Genomic DNA, 16,241 nt, shown 5'->3' on the forward strand with positions numbered 1-16,241 from the left:
CCCCCCTCCCCCGCGCCCGGCCCCTCCCTGGCCTTTGCTTCCCAGCCAGCCCCGCTCCTGGAAATCCCTCGGGCTCCGAAGCGGAATGAGCCCTCTTCCTCCTGGGGAAATGGCAGCCCCGGCTGTGCTGAGCCCTGCAGCTCGGCCTCCAGCAGGGATCTGTAACCGGGTCTGTCGTGAGGGAGCCGCCGTCCCCCCGAGGCGCGGGTGTCCCCTCCAAGCCAGCTGCTGAGGGGAAGGGAAGGGACGGTTGGGACACAGCCAGCCAGACAGCCAGAGCCCAATTAAACCCTCCCCTGGCCAGCCCCTGACACTCCCTCCTGCATTTTCCACTCTGTGGTTACAGCACTCAAAGAGTTCCATTAAGTCATCAAGTTTAACAGGTTCCTTTAAAAAAAAAAAAAAGAGGGAAAAAAAAAAAGAGGGGGAGAGAGCGCGCGAGAGAGAAAAGTTTGGTCATGGTAGGGAATGAGTGATCAAAGCTGAGCCAAAGCTTCCTGTTACACCGGGACTATATATATATCGTGTCTTTAATGTTGGGGGATGCGAGCAGGCTGCTAGGAGGCTGGAGCGGGAGCTGGCTCTGCCCTGGCTTCCCGGCGCCCTGAGGTTTCTTCCACCGACCACAATGAACAAGTTCCTGTGCTGCACGCTTGTGGTAAGTCCCTTCGGAGAGGTAGATAGGCTTTAAGATGCACTACAGCTTCAGAGATCAGGCTGTAAAGACATACGGCTTTTCTTCTGAGGTTTTTGTTTTGTTTTGGTTTTGGGTTTTTGGGGTTACTTTTTTTGTTTGGGTTTTTTTTGCCTTCTCTCCATTTTCTTGGTAAACCCTTTTTGTTTCATCGCACCGAGCTTTCCTGGCGAGGTTTGGAGCACAACGGATACGTCCAGCTCCAGGCAGGCAGCAGAGATTTTCACCCCATTCATAAGGTAGTGGCATGATTTGCTTTTATTTTGCCTATTTTCCTATCTTCCTCTCTCTTTTTGTAAGGCTTCATCACACCGGGCGGACACAAAACACTGTCTCTAGGAATGAATTTAGAGGCTGTAGGCTGGGATGTTTGCTTTTGATTTACAGAAGTTCCATCCCCGCCTGTCTCTGTAGTCTCAGCTGCAGTGGCACTGGACAGTACCTCAGGTATGGGGCTGGCTTTCGTACCCGGGAAAACCACTGTGAACTCCAGAAAAAAAGCAGAAGCGTGTGGTGCTTGTTTTGGCTTAGAAAATTCAGCTTCATTTGCAACAAAGTGATGAATTAATAGCTGTGTCAGTAGCTATTACAGAAAAAGTTGTGTTATTAAATCTGGCATAAACCCCTGCTTTAATAAGTTTTTGTTTACTTGGTGATTTAGCAAGGTACTTGTAGATGCAAATTTAGAGATGTTAGCAGTGCTGTAAATCTTTCAAAATGTCATTTAATCCGTTTAGCCATATGGAATTTTACATGATGTCACATTAATTAGAGCCTGCATACAGACAGACACTGTGTAACATCTATTTTGAGGTGATTCATCCTTTGGATAAGAAAACATTCAAAGGAAAACGTCAAAAAATAATATTCAGAGCAGGCTGTTATGCGTGCCTGCGCAGTAACTTGTTCCTGGGTTGCTTTGGTGAGTACAGTGGCATTAATGTTGTGGCAGTGTTAGAACTGAGATCCATTATTTTGAAAGCTTTTAATAAATGCATTGAGATTTCCAGGATCCGATGAGTAATGCTTGTTTATTACTTTCTGTACAACTTTCTGAAAGAGCTTTTTGAGAAACAAACCAAAGTAATTAATGGTGCAAGGGAAGCAAAAATTGTCAGGCTCGTGGTCAGCAAATTGAAACACAGGACGACTTTTTCATCTCATGTGTGATGATGTGCTTTCTGTCTACATGAAAACACAGGAAATAAATCTGGGAATTTCAGCCTGTTACCAGCTTGGCTTCTTATCTGTGGCTGTCATAAAAGAATCACGTTACTATTTTGATTTTAATCAAATGTAATGTACCTGTTCGTGTTCTCCCATATAGTAATAGCATTTGATGAAGTCCAGCACAGTCATGTGGCAGATGAGTATTGGAACTGAAATACATCAGTGGCAGGAGTACATACCAGAGAGCTTCATCATTCAACCTGTTTTTTTATTAGATGAATTGCTTTAGATAAATTGCTTTGAAATAATAAAGTTATTGTGAAGTTTAAGTACTGTCAGATGTGCTGGAGCTCAGAAAAGTAGTTTTAGTACCTGTTCTGTAAGAAATACAACAGCCGTCCAAAATTGCATGTGTTTGGCTCACCTACCTTCAACCTAGTTTGGAGACACCATACCTAAAAAAGGCTCTTTGGACACAATGTACTTTCAGCCTTGGCCTCTTTGCGAAGGTTTTGGGAAGGGGACCTGCTGTGGTGGTGCACGTGTGTGCGTGCTGTTTGCCTGAACACTAAAAATGCTTGCAAACAGACAAGTGTTATGAAATCAGACTGAATTGAAAGAAAGTCCCCAGAGCTGGATCTCATTACTTGTCACGTAACTATCTTGACCCTTAAACTTGACCTTTCTCTATTTTGGATCTCTGAGCGCATGTGACGTGCTTTTTCTGGCCAGCCTGTTGGGTTTGCTGTGTGTAGGCAGCAGTGGCTTTGCAGCCCGCGAGGGTAGGAGTTATCTTTCTGTCTGACCTTCTTTCTGTCTGTCTGCATGTGTGTGGGTTAAAAATAAAACACCAAGGTTACCAGAAGAATTTTTTAAAGATATTGTCACAATTGCAATAACACAGTTCGAATCTCACAGAAACTTGAATTTTGTTCCTTCTGTATTTTACTTTTATGCTGGTAGATGCATTGCTCTGATGGACTTCCCGGAGAAAAACACCTGTTTGCACATAATACTGGGCATAGTTTCTCTAGCTAGATGGTCAGCTGTTAGTGATTCTGTTCAGTGCAAAAGCGGACTGTCATCACAGTGGTAACATCCCAGCTTTGGGTTATCTCTAAATCTTGCTGTCACTCTGGTGAATAATGTTCCAAAATACGAGTTATGGATAAGACACATCTTTGGGTGAGCAGCTAGTTAGTCTTTTCTGCTTCCTCCTTCCACCGGCTTCCGGGCAAATGCAACTCATATAAATGAAGACTTTCAATTTAGCACTTCTTTGATAAGATGCAAAACTGCTCTTCAGCTGAACGTCATTTTCCTGCCAGTGAAAATGAAGCAATAGCTTAGGCCCCTAAAGTGCTTTGTGAATGACAAGTATTGGTGCCTTACACAGCCTCCATGAGACGTGAGTTGTTGACACATTGCAGTACTGACAGAGAAATGAAGACAGTGGCTGATAGCCTCAGTTTTGGAATACAGGTGGCTCAGGAGAGTCACTAGTTATATTCCTTACGTAGAAGGGCAGCCTTATAAAACATCTTCCATACAGACATAGGTCCTGTCATGTTCAAAGTGAGTGGGTTCCGTTGAAATAGTTGGCAGAATGGTGGAACAGCTTCAAAAGCTGAACCCAAACCAGAAAAACCTACTCCATTGTAGCTTTCATTGTGTACTTGACAGCTTTGGTCTGCTGAAAGGGGCTTTGTCTGGGCTGGGCTCAAAGTGACCCCACAGCAGATCCTGGGGTAAGCAGGGCTGCAGAGCTGTGGGCCCAAAGAGGTTAAATTCGGTGATGGGGACCTCCAGAACAGTAATGTGAGGAGGATGAGAGTTGAGTATCTCCCAGACGGATGGGAGTCATTTCTCCCTAGCTGATAAATGATAAATATTTTACAATGGTTATTTGCAATAGGCAGCCATGGATCTCATCCAGCCTGACATAGTCATGTACTGGATTTAGAGAAACAGGTTTGATTTGACAAGCTGTTGATTAGGAGGACCTCAATACAATTCAGCGCTGTATTTTGCCATTGGGATATATCTGGGGTCTGTGCATGATTTTAGTCAGGCATTCTGCCTAAGGGCTGCGGGTGAGCGAAGGCCTCCTGCCTTAGCTTTGTCCAGATAGTTTGTGTAGAAAGCAAAGTAGGAGAGTTGTGAGGTTTTGCTTTGAACCCAATGCAAACACTAGGAGCGATCTGACAGATGCCTTGAGTGATTATTTATCACGCAGGAAAATATGCTTCGGAATAGTTGTGGAATGCAAAACAGAAACAGATTTATCTTTCTCAGCAAATTAAACATTCGCCTTTGGTCTACAACCCAAAACCACAAAGCCAAGCTATATAATAATATTTTCATATGCTGAAAAGCCACTCTCTTTTCTCTCACAAAGCAGGGATTTAAGGGGATGATGCTTGAAGGATTTCTTGCTTTATGTGCTTTGTCTTCCAGTTCATTTTAATTCAACAAGAAAAAGCAAGCGGCTCTTTGCCTTACATTTAAAGATGAAAGAAAAGGGCATGTACTTTTTTCATGCCCAAGATCTGAAATGAAATTTTATCATCACATTATTTTCCTTTCAAAAGCATCTTCTAAGGGCTCAAATAAATGGACTTCACAGGCCTTTTATGTTAGCATTGTGTATGCTGACATAAAAATGGTATGTAAAAATATCGCTTCAGGCCTAATGTGTTGAGTGACACAATCAAAGAATTTATTTTTAACCTTGGGTAACTCATTGTGAATAAGTTCTCAGTATTTACTTGCATCACACTGGCTTACACAAGACTCGTATTTCAGTATTTACAGTTCATCCCAATCCCTCGCACGGAGACATCCATCCTGAGGGGTACCCAGCATTTGGCCCGTGGAGATGGATGAGAACTGAGTGTTTTGGCCCTTTCAGAACTGAGGCCGTGACACTAGAACTGAATTTCTCCCAATAGGTTGATGGATGTAGTTAATAATACTAGATTTTGTTTTGGTTTATTGTAATTATTTTGTTACTGATAGCATGTCAGACTCAGAACAAAAAACCCCAGCCTTTGGGATTGTTTTTTAAATTAAGCCTTGCATTTCAGTACCCCTAGGAAAAGCATTTGCAATTGAGTGCACCCTGAATCAGACTAACGAATAATTTGTTGAGATGAACAAGATGCTGAGCATCATTGGCTTCCGTCGGTGTTGGGATAGAAAGGATTTGCTTAGAGTTTGAAAGTGAAAGAAACTGTTTGGGTCTTTTCAGTCCATTCCCCAGCTCTTCCAGGAAACCAAACGGTGTATTTGCTTTCAGAAATGCATTGAGAGCTATATTTAAACTACTTAGGTTTCTTACACCTGCTTCTCAGTAAAAGGCTGTTCCCAAACATCCTCTGACGAGAGAATCCCCCTTTCATTTGCCAGCATTATCCTTGAATGGAAAAAGTTCCTCTCTCTCCATGTGTTTACTGTCTTATTCGTACTGGATCTATAGGTACTGTCCTGACTTGCCAAGCTATTGAACAAGTCAAGATCCTCTTCAAGATGAAGCTCTCCATTTCCTTCTAAACTTTCTCTGTACCTCTTCCAGGATGAATTAACCTTTCCTAAACAAGGAGGAACAGAATTTTACTCAGTCTTCTGAATGACAAATCCATTATTTTGGCCAAGTGTAGCACTAATAGACTTCAGCTTTGGTTTCTTAAGGGCTAAAGGGTGAACATGATCATAGCCTGTACTTCTGATTCCAGTAAACTGAAGCCAGACTTCTAGTATTTTCCTCCTTTCAAACTGGAACATGACTTCTTCTCCAGCAGGAGCAAAACAGACCAGTGCCAGCATGATTACAGGAGAAATCCTGCTTTCTGTCAAACTTTTGGGAAGACCAATGTTCAGATTTAGTAAGTTCTGATCGTGGCATTTTCATGTGCTCAAATAGTGCTATTTCCTACAGGAGAAATTCAGATGTTTAGTATCACAGAATCACAGAATGGCAGGGTTTGGAAGGGACCTCTAAAGATCATTCAGTCCAAGCCACCTGCCAGAGCAGGCTCACCTAAACTAGGTCACACAGGAACATGTCCAGGCTGAGATCTCCTCTCAGCCTCCTCTCCTCCAGGCTAAACAGCCCCAGCTCTCTCAGCCTTTGCTCACATGGAAGATGCTCCAGTCCCCTGATCATCTCTGTGGCTCAATGCCCACTTGTAAGTACGGGTATTGAGGTCAATCAGAGGTTTTATGTGGCTCAGACTCTGCTACAAAGTTGTTCATAGCATAGTTTAGGAGGAGAAATGTCAGGAATGACATAAAATGCATTTCATTACCATTTTAATTTGATTTGGGAACATGCTTTTGAAGGGCCTCTCCTAATCATCCTTATTTACTGTATTTTAGTTTGCACATCAGAGCAGCCTTGGAGTGCACAAAGTGGATTTACAAAAGTAAACTGGATTGATGAAAGTAAATCCAGAGACAGACTTCAGAGATGCACCAGCTGCACTGTAACCACTAACACGCACTCAGTCCTTGAGAGCAGACAGAAGTGAGTCCAAAATACCTCCTCTGAACTGCACACCATGTGGATGTCAGGTGCTCGGCACCATCTGTTTTACTCTGCAAATCTGCTGTAACAGGTGATCCAACTTGCTAATGTAAGCACGCAGTCAGTATGTCTCAGGCCAGGAGAAAGGACGATTTAGTGATGTTCCCCTCTGGCGTATTCTGTGAGCTGGGGGACAAGAAGAGTATTTTCATTTTGTTTGTGCCAAGTTGCTGCAGCAAGACTAGTAAAAATTACTAAAAATTCCACCATTCTTCCTGCATTTTTGCAAAACATCTGAAAAATAGATTGATTTTACCTTGGCACTTGATGTAGGTTCAGGGATAACTTTTGATTTTCAGGTTGCATATTCATATTCAGAATACTCATGCATAGAAGACAGTCTTGCAAATCTCTTCTTTTAATGGTTGTTAAGGGACCTACAGCACTCTTATGAAGAGAAGTGTGGTATTGGGGATTGGAGGCTAGTAATGTACTTAACAACGCACTAATGGCTGTACTGGGCCTATGAAAAAAATAATCCAGAAAAAATGTCCTAAGAAGCCCCATATGCTGTCTATGGCAGGGCTTGATAATGGAGACATAGAGGAGATGGAAGAAAAAGGCAAAAAAAGGTGATATTTTTCCACAGCACTCTTCCAGGCTCAAGCAATTTGTGGGTTTGGATTTCCTGATCAAAAGGTGATGTTTATGTTTAATAGCCCTTTATTATTTTCCTCCATAACTATGTTAAGGAACATTTTGATCTCAACCATTTACAACATCCTGTGGCAATGAGCTGCACAGCTCACTGTACTAATATGATCCTAGTAGCCAAACAGTAATAGTAATGGTCATCTAGTTTATGTTGAACAAGATGTATAAAATGTGCTGGTAAAATACTGAGATACCGATTGCATTTATAGCTTTTAGCTTTACTGAAGAATCTTTAGTCATAATTGTTTACTAAATAAAAGAGTTGGATCCTGCATACATATGGCTCAGCCACTGATGGATGGATTCCTGCAGCCACATAATGTGTGTTTCTGGGAAAGATGGGAATGCATTTGTGATGTGCTTTTCTTTTAAAAACACAAAGAAAATAATCAAATGTAAAGACTGATCGTCCTTTTAGTGATGCTGATTTATTAATCCCGTTATTATAGTTATTGATTGTGCTCATTTAGATTTATAGTATTCTGGTTGCCATTTTGCCACTTCCAAAAGCAAAGCTTCCCATGGTTTCACATATGTTTTGTTAAGTATTTTTTTCTCAAATTTTAAAGTCAATCCCTCTCAAATTGTGTTGAATTGTTTTCAGTTTTTATTGGCTTGCTTCACACAGTTGTAGGCTCTTCAGGAAGCAAGTACCTCCATTTTTCTGTACATGCTCTCATACCCTGATTATTGAATTTGAATTATTTTTAATCCTGACTAATCCCCTGCAGCAAAACTTCTCACTTGCCTCATACATGATTTCCAATGTAAATGGTTGAGAACATAGGGAAAATCTTGTTCTTGCTCCTGCATGTTGCAGAGGGGGGTTGAGCATGCAGTGGTCCACCGAACCGTTCAGCACCTGAAGAAGTGTCACCAGGGGCAGAGTATTGTCTATTAGTGAATAAAAACCGGAGAAGAAAACCTGACCACATCAACAACTAATGGGATTACCAGGACTTCCTTATTACTGGAGTAGTTGCTGTAGATTTACCAAGGGTGGGTGCATTTTTCATCAATGAAAGGCCATTCACTATTAAAAAATGTGCTGCGCCCTGTTGTTAAACAGATTGCATGAAACAGATTCAGTTGTTTGGGAAAAATGGAGCGGTACCTCAAGCTTCAAGGAGTAATAGGGAATTCCTCACAATGACAGTGCATTGAGAGCACAGGAGAAAGGGACATCTCCTCCTGTAGAAATCACAGATTGGACAAGGTGGAGGGATGTAAAGGGTAACTAGAAGAGGCTGTGGGAAATATCCATACTATCTGCATTTCATTCTTCACCTAAGTGTAGCTCTATAAAAAGTGGATTCATAGACATACAGTAGGAAATGCAATTAGGAATATTTTCTTAAGGAGCAAGATTTCCTTATTTAGGCATTTAATGTTAATTGGTGCAGACGTTGTGACTTGCGTTAGCGTGGATGAGCGATTAAATTCTCCTTTCAGCCTTAGTAAGACTGTCACTTAAGAAGTGCCATGCTGTGGCAGAAGTTGGGCCCTTAGGTGAAGCCTCTTTAGGAAATACTGAGTCCAAATGAATAAAAAGGGTTAATTCTACTTACACCCTGGGGACACCTGCACTGGCAAAGATACATTCTTGACACTGAACTGGAAACTCTGCATTAGCTGACTGGGATTAAAATGGCAACAAAGACAAGTCAGTTGCATCTAGAATTTGAATGGATACACAGAAAAGCATCACATAGAAAAACATCTTCATTCACAGCCAGTTTACTTCATCTTTATAAAATGCACGAGTTTTAGAAGAGAAGTGGCACATTGGTCACACAGCGCCGGGACGGAGCTGGGTTCTCTGTGAGGAGAGTGAGCTGCCAGCAAACCCCACAGGGCTGGAGCGGTACATAGGGAGTACACCTGAGAGTGACAGCATTAGCCTGGGCTCTTCCAGCTCCTGCAATTACATCCTTAATGTGCCCTTCATTAACTGCAGCCTGCTTTACCTGTGTCTGGAGCTGCGTCTTCACACTTGATGTAGCTGCCACGTTTTACCCCCAGAGCTACTGCATTTTGGAGCAAGATTAACTGGAAGGCATTAAAAAGTAACCTGTGTTGTTCTAGCCATTCGTTGCTGGGAAAATGAAATATTGTAAGGGATCATCCTTTAAAGGTGTCTGCAGTAATGGTGCAGTGTGCTGGTCAGATTTGTATGCTCAGATACTTGCCATTTCTTTTGCATCTGAAGTACTTGATGAACACTGAGTGCATTAAGCGTGATGCCAATGAAGCTGATAGACCAGGTTCTCTGGTGCCAGACATAAAAGGCCATTGCCCAGTGATATTAAAAGGGTGTAAATGAGAGAAAGATATGATCTGCATCTCCGGAGGAACAAGGACTTATTTATGTTGGGAAGATTTGCTGGGTATGATCCTTAACTTTTCCTGCTCTGAGACAGACATGGAAGAGTCCAGAAGCTGGCTAATCTTTTATAAATTTATACTGCAAACTTTTTTTGAAGATAACGACATGATTAGACTCATACAGTCATTAAAACGTAGCTTTCTTTGTGACCACAATGCTCCCCAGAATTAAAGCGAGCGATGTTTTGTTTTCCTATGGCTAGCTCTTGGACATTTCGGTTAAGTGGACCATCCAGGATGAGTCTCCTCGCAAGTATCCCCATTACGACCCAGGGACATCTCGTCAGCTGCTGTGTGACCAGTGCCCCCCCGGGACCTACGTCAAGCAGCACTGCACGGCCACCAGTGCGACGCAGTGCGCACCATGCCCGGACCAGTACTACGCCGAGGAGTGGAACAGCGACGACGAGTGCCAGTACTGCAGCGCCGTTTGCAAAGAGCTGCAGTTCGTCAAGCAGGAGTGCAGCAGCACGCAGCCGCGCCTCTGCGAGTGCGTCGAAGGCCGGCACCTGGAGCTCGAGTTCTGTCTGAAGCACACGGAGTGTCCTCCCGGATTCGGCGTGGCGCAGCCAGGTACGTACCACTGCTCGGTACGCAGAGGCTTAGTTAGGGCTCTGCAGCACGTCAACGACTGGTGACAGTGACAAGATTAGGGAAGAGCTCTTCCAGATGAAATTACAGGACAGTAAATTGTAAAGCCAATTGAACCCGTTCCTAGGCTGCATCGTTTGGACTGTAGCCAAAGAACATTTCTCAGTGGAAAACCCGGCTCCTACTGTAATGTGTAACTTAATGGCAGTAGCAAATGCAGCAAATTGCACTCTAATGAGAAACATGATGGATTGCCTCTTTTAAAGGAACATTATCTAGAATGTAATATTTGTGTGTGTGATAAATAATAATGTTTTTCATTTTGAAATCTGCTGTTTCAAGCAACTGTGTATCTTGACAAACACCAGGAGCGCTACATGTTTGACACCAAGTGTATAATTATAACAATATTAATATAGCTCTAGCATCACAGCAATATGTGGTAATAATTAATTATCAGCATCCTAAGTAGAGCTCTTAGGGAAACTGTTGCTGTTATCAAACAAACAACTGTTTCTCTGTCAAGCAGGCTGGCATTGTGCTGCAGGTCTGGTGGGGATACAGAGCGAAGCGGCGCTTTTCAGTGGAGTGTATTCTTCATTTAAGACAACATAAATTGTTAAACCAATAATAAGTTCTTCTCTCAAAATAAAATACATAATTTATCATTTGGCAAATGTCATGGCCCAGTTTAGCTCCAGTATTTAATACAGCCTGAAAGAATTATAAACTGTCGTCGTATGAGCGATTGACAACTGCCTGGAGAAGAGCACCGAGGAAGGGGATACAGAAAATCAAAGCATCTCTGACACAAACATGTAGGCAACCGATTTCCTGACTGCAGAATTATGTCCCTAGGAATGATGTATATACAGTGAGGAACACTAGGACTGGCCTGTCCCTTGCAGAGAGATGCTGAATGACAGCTTGGGAGCCCTTTCTTGGGTTATGAACATCTTGTTGGAGAACAGCTTTGACATGAGGAGTAATGTCACTGCTGTAGCTGCTCACTAGTCCCCGCGTAATTGGTTACCTAGGCGTTACCCCGACACCCTTGCCACTGTTAAGCATTTCCACTGGCAGCTACCGCATTTCTATATTATAAACCTTCATTAACCTAAATTATTATACCCAGGGGTTTGGGTTAATAAGCTTCCACCGTACCTTGACAGCAAGTCAGAAGGGGCCAGAAACAAAGTTCTCAGAAAGGCCATTTGGGAGATCACAGAATCATTATGGTTGGAAAAGACCTTAAAGATCATCAAGTCCAACTGTTAACCAGCTCTACCATGTCCTGTTCTGAACCATGTCCCTGAACACCATATCTAAACGGCTTTTAAATACATCCCAGGATGGTGATTCCACCACTTCCCTGGGCAGCATCTTCCAGTCTTTGATAACCCTTTCAGTGTAGAAGTTTTTCCTAATGTCTCTCCTAGACCTCCTCTGGTGTGACTGGAGGCCATTGTTTCTTGTCCTATTGATTGTAATTTGTGAGAAGAGACTGACCCCCACCTCTCTACAGCCTCCTTTCATGTAGTTGTAGGGGGCAATAAGGTCTCCCCTCAGCCTCCTTTTCTTCAGACTAAACAACCCCAAGTCCCTCAGCTGCTCCTCATAAGACTTCTCCAGACCCTTCACCAGCTTTGTTGCCCTTCTTTGGACCCCTCCAGCACCTCAGTGTCTTTCTTACACTGCAGTGCCCAAAACTGAACACAGTACTCAAGATGCAGCCTCAGGAGTGAACAAGGAAGTATAAATTCTCTGTGCAACCAGGCTGCTGCATCCCTATGAGCACAGTGAATCTGTGGCAGAGAAATTGGAATGCCTCCGTTCAAAATGAAACAAGCTCTGGAGGAAGATAAACTGTCAAATTGTGTCATTTATTGGAAAGTTGTTTTCCAAAAGACTGACCAGCTAAACCCAAGCAGACCTCAAACAAGGAATGAAAGCATTGTAAGAATAATCGTGTCCTTCTGGGTCAGTAGTAAGTTTTAGAGGTGAGGCATCATCTAAGAATTTAGCATGGACCACACTGTGTTCCCACCCTCTGCCATATGATGGCCTTGAACTTTGTAAGGATGTAAATTCAGGTGAAATAAATCCTAACCACAGAAAAATATGCTTCCACTGCTGCACAGGAAGATGGCATGGTCCAGTGTCTCATTCAAAACTTGAAGCATGAGCAGTGTTTCCCCACTGCCAGTCTCTCACGGCTACACTGGGACAATCCCTTTCCTCTGGCAGTCCCCTTTCGCAAGTGCAGATCAAGGTTTTGTTCCTTTCTGCCGCGGCTGGCTCTGTACGTGGCAGAGTTTTGAGCAGCTGTGTGCTGGGGAAGGCTGCTGTGTCCCCCTGGCTGAGGCTGCTGGTTCCCTGGGGACAAGGGGGGGTTCCAGGAGAATTTTGGGGAGTGGCGGGAGGGCGGCCGGGCTGTGGCCACTGGGGCCATGAAGAAGAGCAGGCAGATAAGCAGTGAGGAAGAAGCTGGCAAAGCTGGGAGATTACTTTCTGCCCAGCCCCAAGAATGCTGGTGGATTACGCAGTTTATTTCCCTCTGCCGCAGGGGTTATACGGGAAGCTCTGAGGCCCCGTTAGCAGGGACTCTCCTTTCTTCCTCTTCCTCCTGTCTGGGGCAGGGAAAGTTGCTAAAAATCCAGACTTCTCGGGGGTTGACTGGAGTCTCCCACAGCCCAGAGCCCCAGCAGCTCACACGGTGCAAGGAAACACAGGGGCAGAGGCTGCTGCTGCTGCAGGCTGGGTGCTGACTGCAGAAAGAGCAGGATTTGGGGGTTTGGCAATACACAGGGTCTCTGATTTTCAGTTTTCGTTTTCATTTGCTGTCTGAGAAAAGAAGTGCTAGGCTGGGTGTGTGCAAGTATTCTTTATTTCATGTCTGGTTGAAAACTGCAGATTCGTACACCTTTTTTCTAAGGAAATGCTCAAAGTAAATAAGATTTACTTAAAATAAAGCTAAACTTAAAATAAACTTAAAATCTACCATTAAAATAAGCATCCACATGTAAATACTTCCAAAATACACTAGATGGAGGCATTTTCTTATTCAAATATAATTCCCAATTATTTCCAAAGAATTTTAAGCATGTCCTTAAGTTCCTGTTCAATAATGCAATATTAGATACTAGACTTCAGGCACTTGCTTAAATGTTGGCTGAATAATGATGAATTAAGAGTGAATATACAGCATTTATTGCTGCTGTTATTTTCCTGCACCAGTTTCAGATTTCACACATTAGTTTTCTTCCTCTTTGTCCATGTGATAGAACCGTGCGTTGTCATTCGAATGTTGTATCATATCTATTTGATTCTGAAGTAAAACTGTGCCTTATGAAAGTAAAACACTAAGCAAAATATATGTCTTTATATTAAATATGTTTGCTATATTGGACAATCTAATGTCTTTGCTTTAAACAATATTTTATTCAAGCCCAGAAAAAAGTTTAAAAAAGTGTTACTGAACTTCTGTATTCCTGTATAATTTCGTATTTGAGCAGGGAAAGTGCTTCTCAGGGGGTCTTCAGTTGACATTTAGTTGGTTTATATTTTTAGCTAGAACTGAAGTAATCCATTCGAGTAAGGGTCTGGGCAGATATTAGAGTACAGTTTAGAGCAGTTTCTTGTGCCATGTTTTAGAGAATATTTGTACAGCTGAAGGATGAAGGTCAGACATCATGTTATGTCTGAAGAGACTCCAGTAATTCCTGATGGAATGAGTAGTTTCTGATTTTAAAGTTGGTAAGAAGTGTATGTGAGAGTACTAATTGTTCTGTTACTGCAGCAGGAACATGTCTCCTGAAGACTTTTTTTTGGTTTTAAAAATTAAAATGTGGAGTTTTTTTAAAAAGCAATTCCTTTGTAGATCAGAAATGTGAAAAGCAGAAGCACGACTATTTTAGGAGTAATATTTTATTTGATTTTTGCATTCTTGTATTTCTTTTTTCACAGTTGAGGTTATATGTAATTGGATGCCTGTGTTTTCCTGTTTCCACAGGTACCCCTGAGAGTGACACTGTATGCAAGAGATGTCCAGAAGGGTTTTTCTCAAATGAAACATCATCCAAAGCAGCCTGTGTAAAGCACACAAACTGCAGTGTGCTGGGTTTCAAAATAGCATTGAAGGGAAATGCAGTTCGTGACAACATCTGTCAGGAAAATACAGACGCGGCATCTCAGAAATGTGGAATAGGTAGGTATCATGTTAAGGAAGAGTGCTCTGAAAACGTATCTTTAATTTCAGTTAAAATTTTCTGATAGAAATATCTAGCGTGTCAGCCATTTGCCTGCTGCGGTGATGGCCGCAGTTTTAGTTATTGTAGGTCAGACCAAATGGAACTCAAGCACAGAGAGTGACAGTGCTATAACGGCCACTTCTTAGTTTGTTTTTTAAGCATTTTTCCCTTATCATCCTTGCTACTTGTTTGGGTTTTTTTCAGAGGCAAGCAGGGTAACAGAGATCAGAACAACTGACATGTTCTTCTGTCTCTCATTTCAGATGTAACCCTGTGCGAGGAGGCTTTTTTCAGGTTTGCTGTTCCGACTTTCCTCGTGCCTAACTGGCTGAACGTCCTAGCAGACAGTTTGCCTGGGACGAAGCTTAGCATGGAAAATATCGAAAGGATGAAAGAAAGGCACACCCCTCAGGAGCAGACCTTCCAGCTCTTCAAAGTATGGAAGCAGCAAAACAAAGAGCAGGATATGGTCAAGAAGATCATTCAAGGTACCTTATTTTCATAGTACATATATTAAAAGCAACCTTCTAAATGGCATTTTTAAAGTTGCTTGGGATCAGATCCCCCTGGGGACGCATTGTGCTCTGAGGAGGATGTGCAGGGCTTGGCTGAGATGTACCGATGCAGTCAGCACGGTGAAGCTGAGGGGAAGCAGGAAGAGATTTCAGCTTCTCCTGATCCGTCGAGGGCTGGATTCTTCCCAGACTCAGACCTGGACACCTGCTCCCAAAACGGGGATGCATGGAAGTGAGCAATATACAGACAGGCTTTCCCCTTTTTCTCCCTTCTGGGACCTGTTTGTGATGCCAATTCACCGCTTTGTTGGTGCCGAATCTGCAGGTGCAAAGATGAATTAGTGCTGCAGTGTTAACACCGAGGTTTTTGTGAGGGTCAGGAAAACTCCTTTCACGTAGGCCACCATCAGCAACCGCCACATTGGAATGACTTCTTGTCCACTCAGAGGAGATTTGAAAAATGCAGCAGAAATGTTCTGGGTTTATTTTTCCCCTCTCCTTTTTAGCATGTATGCTTATGTCAGACTGTGAAGTGTCCAGGTACTTCAAAATCCAGAATGACTGTTTTAGCAAAGCTTGCCTAGACATTTTTGAAGAAGAAGAGCCAACTTTTGATTCACTGGAACCAAATATTAGGAGTCCTATCACAGACACAGAACATGTTACAAGACGGATGAAACAAGCGTATAGCAATAAGTACTTGCTATGAAGTTTGTAATTTAGGGCTGTTTGTATTTGCAAAGTTAATTAAATTCTTGAGTGCTTTTCATAATTGGAGCCTAAAAAAAAGCATTGCTGAGAGAATTATTTGAAATAAAGTAAAAAACAAATTGGGAAGGAATATTCACCCTGAAATTTTGGAAGTTATTTTTGTAGGCCACGTTGAAGTTGTAACATGTACTTACCTCTCTTTCTGCTTTCTGTAGATATCAATCAGTGTGAAAATAGCATCTTAAAGCATATTGGCCACCTGAACCTCACCTTTGAACACCTCAACACCCTGATGGCAAGCTTACCAGGCAAGCAAGTGGGCAAAGAAGATATCGAGGACACAATGAAACGATGTCAACCTGCAGAGCAAGTCCTGAAGCTTCTCAATCTGTGGAGAATAAAGAATGGCGACCAAGACACCACTAAAGGTTTAATGTATGGACTGAAGCACTTGAAAACGTACCACTTCCCAAAACGAACCATCCAAAGTCTGAGGAAGGTGGTAAAGTTTCTTCACAGATTTATGATGTATAGGTTACACCAGAAGCTCCTTTTAGAAATGGTAGGGAACCAACGGAAATCAGTGAAAGTAAGATGTGTCTAATTCAAGATACTTTTCATTCTCCACTGACTATTTTTCCCTAATTACTGCCAGCAGTAATGAAACTGGAACGTTGTTTCCCTAC

General features: G+C 42.6%; 1 protein-coding gene across 1 annotated transcript; it reads left to right on the forward strand.

Moving 5' to 3' along the window:
* The first annotated feature begins 628 nt into the window (after nucleotides 1-628).
* Nucleotides 629-16,159, forward strand: TNFRSF11B (tumor necrosis factor receptor superfamily, member 11b). Its single transcript, XM_010182520.1, has 5 exons — nucleotides 629-658; nucleotides 9,692-10,061; nucleotides 14,092-14,286; nucleotides 14,593-14,817; nucleotides 15,771-16,159. Exons 1-5 carry the CDS (start codon nucleotides 629-631, stop codon nucleotides 16,157-16,159), a joined length of 1,209 nt encoding a protein of 402 aa, XP_010180822.1.
* The last annotated feature ends 82 nt before the right edge of the window (nucleotides 16,160-16,241 follow it).

This window comes from Mesitornis unicolor, unplaced genomic scaffold (genome assembly GCF_000695765.1).
Source record: "Mesitornis unicolor isolate BGI_N332 unplaced genomic scaffold, ASM69576v1 scaffold21124, whole genome shotgun sequence".
Taxonomy (NCBI): Eukaryota; Metazoa; Chordata; class Aves; order Mesitornithiformes; family Mesitornithidae; genus Mesitornis; species Mesitornis unicolor.

Coding starts and splice junctions, on each gene's coding strand:
- TNFRSF11B (XM_010182520.1), top strand. CDS start 629: ATGAACAAGTTCCTGTGCTGCACGCTTGTG. Junction 659..9,691: donor TCCTGTGCTGCACGCTTGTG/GTAAGTCCCTTC, acceptor TCCTATGGCTAG/CTCTTGGACATTTCGGTTAA. Junction 14,287..14,592: donor ATCTCAGAAATGTGGAATAG/GTAGGTATCATG, acceptor CTCTCATTTCAG/ATGTAACCCTGTGCGAGGAG.